This window comes from Rhinopithecus bieti, unplaced genomic scaffold (genome assembly GCF_001698545.2).
Source record: "Rhinopithecus bieti isolate Rb0 unplaced genomic scaffold, ASM169854v2 scaffold_32008, whole genome shotgun sequence".
NCBI classification, from domain to species: domain Eukaryota; kingdom Metazoa; phylum Chordata; class Mammalia; order Primates; family Cercopithecidae; genus Rhinopithecus; species Rhinopithecus bieti.
The window spans coordinates 499,376-506,172 of NW_016814433.1; the positions used below are offsets into that span (position 1 = coordinate 499,376).

Consider the following 6,797-nt stretch of genomic DNA (forward strand, 5'->3'; position numbering starts at 1 on the left):
AAAAAAAAAAAAAAAAAAAAAAAAAAACCCTTCTTCAGTTGACATTGACCTGTCCCATCCTTTCGCTTTTGGCTTTTATGTCCTTTTGCTTTAGGGATGCCTGTTACAAACATGTTTTTAAATACAGTCTGATGCAGTCTTTATCTGACCTATCAAGGCCATTTATGTTTATTGTAATTGCTGATACCTTACTTTATACTTTCTATTTAGCCTGTCCTTTTGTGCTGTTTTTTCCCCTTGCCAGCTTTCTGGATTGATTGGGTTTTTTGTTTGTTTGTTTTTGTTTTTAATTCTGACCTCTACAATGTTTTTCAACTTCAGTACTATGGACATTTGCAGCTGGATCATTTTGTGTTGTGGAAGGCCATCCTGTGCATTATAGGATATTTAGTAGCATCCCTGGCCCCTGGGAACATCTGCCCCCTAGTCAGACTGACAACCAAAATCATCTCCAAACATTGCCAAGTATCTTCTGGAAGTAGAATCATCCCTGGTTAAAAACCACTGCTCTGTGGGCTTAGAAGTTTTATACTACATTTATTCTTTTATTTCTGACATGAGCAGGTCCAACATGAATCATGAAAAACCCGAGGACTTCAGAACACTTGATTTTGTTGCCCCATTCCCACCTCATTGGCTGCTGTTGTCCAGTATATTAGTCTATTCCATTAATTCTAAGTCATGATTTCTGCATTTCATATGGTCAACATTGGATTTGATTTAAATATACATTCATCAATTTTTTTTTTTTTAAGGAGATGACATCTCACTATGTTGCCCAGACTAGTCGTGAATGCCTGGGCTCAAGTGATCCCCCACCTTGACCTCCCGAAGTGCTGGGATTACAGGTGTGTGAGTCACCACACCCAGCCCACATTCATCATATTCATCAATTCCTTTGTTTTTCCTTCCTTCGTTCTTGGGGTTTTTTTGAAGACCAACATTTTCTAATTCCTCTGACTAGTATGCTTGGAAATGAACTCTGCTTTTGCTTTTCTGAATTTTTTTTTTTTTTTTTTTTTTTTTTTTTTTTTTTGAGGCAGAGTCTCACTCTGTTGTCCAGGCTGGAGTGAATCATAGCTTACCGCAGTCTCAACCCCGAGAGCTCAAGCAATTCTCCTGCCTCAGCCTCCCAAGTAGCTGGGACTAACAGGCGCACGCCACTATACCCTGCTAATTTTTGTATCTTTTGTGGAGATGGGGTTTCACCATGTTGCCCAGGCTGGTCTCAGACTCTTGCGCTCAATGACCCATCCACCTTGGCCTACCAAAGTGTTGAGATTACAGGCATGAGCCACCACACCCAGCCTCTGAAACAGTCTTTATCTCACCCTTACTCTTGAATGATAGTGTGATTGATAGAGTTTTCCTTCAGCACTTTGAAAGTAGCCTTCCATTACCTTTGGTTTTCCAGTTTTTCTGCTAAGTGATCTGTTGTAACAATTTTCGTCATTCGCTGGTGGTTTGTCTTCTCACTGCTTGCCTTTAAAACTACCTATCAGCTGGGCGTGGTGGCTCACGCCTATAATCCCAGCACTTTGGGAGGCCAAGACGGGCAGATCACAAGATCAGGAGATCCGAGACCATCCTGGCTACTAACATGGTGAAATCCTGCCTCTACTAAAAGTACAAAAAATTAGCAGCTAAGTTTTGTATTTTTAGTAAAGATGGGGTTTCACCTTGTTAGCCAGGATGGTCTCAATCTCCTGACCTCGTGATACACCCGCCTCGGCCTCCCAAAATGCGATTATCCCACCTCGGCCTCCCAAAATGCTGCAAATACAGGCATGAGCCACTGTGCCCAGCCTTCTTTCTAAAGGTAAAATGAAAATAGACCCTTGCCTCAGAATACACACATACATATATATCTACATTCTAGGCAATTTAAATATATATACTTGTATATGTGTATATATATGTGTATGCATGTATTTAAATTTCAGAATGATACAGGCTGCAACAGAAAGTCAAAGTTTAAATGATGCAGTATGCCGCCATAAGTGTGACAGACTTTGATCAACAAAGCTTAACCAAAAAGACCATATGGCCAAGCATTGGGGGTCATGCCTGTAATCCCAGCACTCTGGGAGGCTGAGGTGGGAGTTATCACTTGAGCCCACACAGAAGGCTGAGGTTGCAGTGAGCTGTAATTATGCCACTGCATTCCAGATTGGGCAAAAGAGACCGTGTCTTAAAAACAAAAAACAAAAACCAAAAAATAAAAAACAGACAAGGAATGACAAGTCTGATATCAGCATTCAAATTTTTCGTCCAATAAAAGACACAATAAGGCCAGGCACGGTGGCTCACGCCTGTAATCCCAGCACTCTGGGAGGTTTTTGTGATTGAGGCTTCAGTGAACCAAGATCACACCACTACACTTCAGCCTGGATGACAGAGCGAGACCCAATCCCACCGAATGAATGAACGAATGAATGAATGGACAACCACTTGTCTTAATATTGTGAAGTCTGAGTGGACAAGGGATGGTGACAGGAAGATTGATATGCATGAAGACACATGCAGCCGTTTACAGAATGCCCTTCATCCCCTAGCCTTGGAGACTGCTTCATACATGATCCAGTTGTTTTTTGTTTGTTTTGTTTGTTTGTTTTGAGATGGAGTCTCACTCTGTCGGCTCACCTCCCTCATGATCCACCTCCCTCAGCCTCCCAGAGTGCTGGGATTACAGGCGTGAGTCACCGCGCCTGGCTGACATGATCCATTTTTTATAACAACCCTGCAGGCCAGTCATTGACAGTTTTTGTTTTGTTTTGTTTTGTTTTTTGAGATGGAGTCTCACTCTGTCGCCCAGGCTGGAGTGTAGTGGTGCGACCTCAGCTCACTGCAACCTCCGCCTACCAGGTTGAAGCAATTCTTTTTTTTTTTTTTTTTTTTTTTTTTTTTTNGGACAAGGGATGGTGACAGGAAGATTGATATGCATGAAGACACATGCAGCCGTTTACAGAATGCCCTTCATCCCCTAGCCTTGGAGACTGCTTCATACATGATCCAGTTGTTTTTTGTTTGTTTTTGTTTGTTTGTTTTTGAGATGGAGTCTCACTCTGTCGGCTCACCTCCCTCATGATCCACCTCCCTCAGCCTCCCAGAGTGCTGGGATTACAGGCGTGAGTCACCGCGCCTGGCTGACATGATCCATTTTTTATAACAACCCTGCAGGCCAGTCATTGACAGTTTTTGTTTTGTTTTGTTTTGTTTTTTGAGATGGAGTCTCACTCTGTCGCCCAGGCTGGAGTGCAGTGGCCGGATCTCAGCTCACTGCAAGCTCCGCCTCCCGGGTTTACGCCATTCTCCTGCCTCAGCCTCCCGAGTAGCTGGGACTACAGGCGCCCGCCACCTCGCCCGGCTAGTTTTTTGTATTTTTTAGTAGAGACGGGGTTTCACCGTGTTAGCCAGGATGGTCTCGATCTCCTGACCTTGTGATCCGCCCGTCTCGGCCTCCCAAAGTGCTGGGATTACAGGCTTGAGCCACCGCGCCCGGCCGATTGAAGCAATTCTTCTGCCTCAGCCTGCAGAGTAGCTGGGACTACAGGCATGTGCCTCCATGCCCAGCTAATTTTTTTGTATTTTTAGTAGAGACGGTGTTTCACCATGTTGGTCAGGCTGGTCTTGAACTCCTGACCTCAAATGATCCACCTGCCTCAGCTTCCCAAAATGCTGGGATTACGGGCGTGAACCACTGTTCCCCACTAGGTCATTGACAGTTCTAAGACTTAGACCCAGAACTTTTAGGTCACCAAGCCTGTGCTTTGTCCTATCCATGAATGCAGAACTTTGATCACAGAGCTGGGGTGAGAACTGCTACTTCAGTGCTGTTGTAAGCTCATTGTGAAGTCAGAGCTTTGGAAATGTGTACTGATGGGCAGTGTATGACAGGGACAAGAATGCAGTTGCTGGGATGGAATTCTAGGAGGAGCAGGGATGCTTGGCCTCTGGTCTCCCACATCTCAAACTAATCCTTTTGGTGATGATTTATCCCCAGGACCCTTCCTCCTGCCTGCTGTCTAGGAAGATGAAAATGCTACATGGCTCTTTTGAAATCTGTTCTTGGTTCCATTCCTTGGCTATCATTTTACCTCTTCCATGTATACATTTGAATTTAAAAGAGAAAAGAAGTAAAAAAAAAAAAAATCTTCACACTCAGCCCATCATCATTGTCTGTTTCTCTTACAGATAGAGCTTCATGTACCTACGTCTGCATTTTCTTTTGCAGTTTGGGATATGAGACTGAAAATGACAACTCGGAATATTCATGAGAGAGAAGTACCCTGTGATGCAGAAATGGAAGGATTCACAAGGGAAGCTCCCTGCTTGTCCATTTTAGGTGATGGTTGGGACTGTGAGAACCAGGAGGGACACTTGAGTCAATCAGCTTTAACTCTGGAGAAACCAGGGACTCAGGAAGCAATTTGTGAATATCCTGGTTTTGGGGAGCATTTGATTGCAAGCTCAGACCTTCCACCATCTCAGAGAGTTCTGGCAACCAATGGTTTCCATGCACATGACTCAAATGTTAGTGGTCTGGATTGTGACCCTGCCTTACCCAGCTGTCCTAAAAGTTATGCAGCTAAGAGAACTGGTGACAGTGATGCCTGTGGAAAAACCTTCAACCATTCCATGGAAGTTATTCATGGAAGAAATCCAGTGAGAGAGAAGCCCTACAAATATCCTGAAAGTGTTAAGTCTTTTAATCATTTTACCTCTCTTGGTCATCAAAAAATAACGAAAAGAGGCAAGAAACTGTATGAAGGTAAGAATTTTGAGGACATCTTGACCCTGAGCTCATCGCTTAATGAAAACCAGAGAAATCTCCCTGGAGAGAAACAGTATAGATGTACTGAATGTGGCAAATGCTTCAAACGGAACTCTTCTCTTGTTTTGCATCACCGAACTCACACTGGAGAGAAGCCTTATACTTGTAATGAGTGTGGAAAGTCCTTCTCCAAGAACTACAACCTGATTGTGCATCAAAGGATCCACACAGGAGAGAAGCCCTATAAATGCAGTAAGTGTGGGAAAGCTTTCAGTGATGGGTCAGCTCTGACGCAGCACCAGAGAATTCACACAGGTGAGAAACCTTACGAATGCCTGGAATGTGGAAAAACCTTCAACCGAAATTCATCCTTAATTTTGCACCAAAGAACTCATACAGGGGAAAAACCATACAGATGTAACGAGTGCGGAAAACCCTTCACTGACATCTCCCACCTTACAGTGCATCTCAGAATCCACACCGGTGAGAAGCCCTATGAGTGTAGCAAATGTGGAAAAGCTTTCCGGGACGGCTCGTACCTCACCCAGCACGAGAGGACTCACACTGGAGAAAAGCCCTTTGAGTGTGCAGAGTGTGGGAAATCCTTCAACAGAAACTCTCACCTCATTGTGCATCAAAAGATCCATTCTGGGGAGAAACCCTATGAATGTAAAGAATGTGGCAAGACTTTCATCGAGAGTGCATACCTCATCAGGCACCAGAGGATTCATACTGGCGAGAAGCCCTATGGCTGCAACCAGTGTCAGAAACTTTTCAGGAATATCGCTGGCCTCATTAGGCACCAGAGGACTCATACTGGTGAGAAGCCCTATGAGTGTAATCAGTGTGGCAAAGCCTTCAGGGACAGCTCCTGTCTGACCAAGCACCAGAGAATTCACACTAAGGAAACCCCATATCAGTGTCCAGAATGTGGGAAGTCCTTCAAGCAGAACTCTCACCTGGCAGTACATCAGAGACTCCATAGCAGGGAGGGTCCCAGCCAGTGTCCTCAGTGTGGAAAAACGTTCCGAAAGAGCTCATCCCTTGTTCGACATCAAAGAGCACACCTGGGAGAGCAACCCATGGAAACATAATAGTTTGGGGGCACATGAGTCTTCCAGTTAGCTCTCATGCCTGTGTTTATGAGGCGTGTCTTACATCTGACTCCTCTCTGGTCAGTAGAAAAGAATCCTTTAAGCTATCCAGTGAATTGATGAATGTGAGACATTGCTGAGCCACACTGTTAAGTCTGCTCATTGGGGAACTCAGGAGACAACTTAGGATGGTAGTAAATGCAGAAACGTCTTTGGGGATGATTCAGTCTGTACCAGACGTGACAGCACACACACTGGAATGAAACGTGCAAACATGGGGGTGACACTTCCTACAGAGAGAGCCCGTGAATGCATTCAGAACATGATTGGAATGAAGAGCCCTGTAGTAGGGAGTTTCCACCTTGTACATAAGCAAACACTGAAATCAACTTTTTTTTTTTTTTCCCAGAGTCTAGCTGTGTCACCCAGGATGAAGTGCAGTGTCACGATCTCCACTCACAGCAACCTCTGCCTCCCAGGTTCAAGCAGTTCTCCTGCCTCAGCCTCCCAAGTGGCTAGGATTACAGGTGCCTGCCACCATGCCTGGCTAATTTTTTGTATGTTTAGTAGAGACAGGGTTTCACTATGTTGGCCAGGCTGGTCTTGAACTCCTGACCTCATGATCCGCCCACCTCAGCCTCCCAAAGCGCTGGGATTACAGGCGTGAGACACGGTGCCCGGCCTGAATCAACCTTTTTAAGTGTAATCAGAAAGAGAGGCTTTGGCAGGGGCTCTTACTCTGTTTTCTGTATCAACAAAGGTGTACAATGAGAGAGTCCACACAGTGCTGTACCGTACACTGCCACAGAATGTGTGAGATTTTCCTGTTTGAATGTGTGTCTGCATTATACTTCTGCAATAATGCTGAGGACTTGTTGCAGGAGGGTAAACTAGGTGAATAAATTACCTGTGAATGAACAATGAAGTCA

At 44.7% G+C, this 6,797-nt stretch overlaps 1 protein-coding gene across 3 annotated transcripts in view; it reads left to right on the forward strand.

The window, feature by feature from the left end:
* The window catches only part of ZNF329 (zinc finger protein 329), a 35,103-nt gene extending 28,782 nt beyond the window's left edge, over nucleotides 1–6,321 (forward strand). For 2 of the 3 annotated variants that reach the window (XM_017850723.1, XM_017850722.1), the window contains exon 3: nucleotides 4,195–6,321. In XM_017850723.1, the coding sequence (XP_017706212.1) occupies nucleotides 4,195–5,868 (1,674 nt within the window). In that variant the 3' untranslated portion in view covers nucleotides 5,869–6,321. The remainder of the gene's footprint in view (nucleotides 1–4,194) is intronic. The other variant, XM_017850724.1, reaches the window with a different exon arrangement.
* The last annotated feature ends 476 nt before the right edge of the window (nucleotides 6,322–6,797 follow it).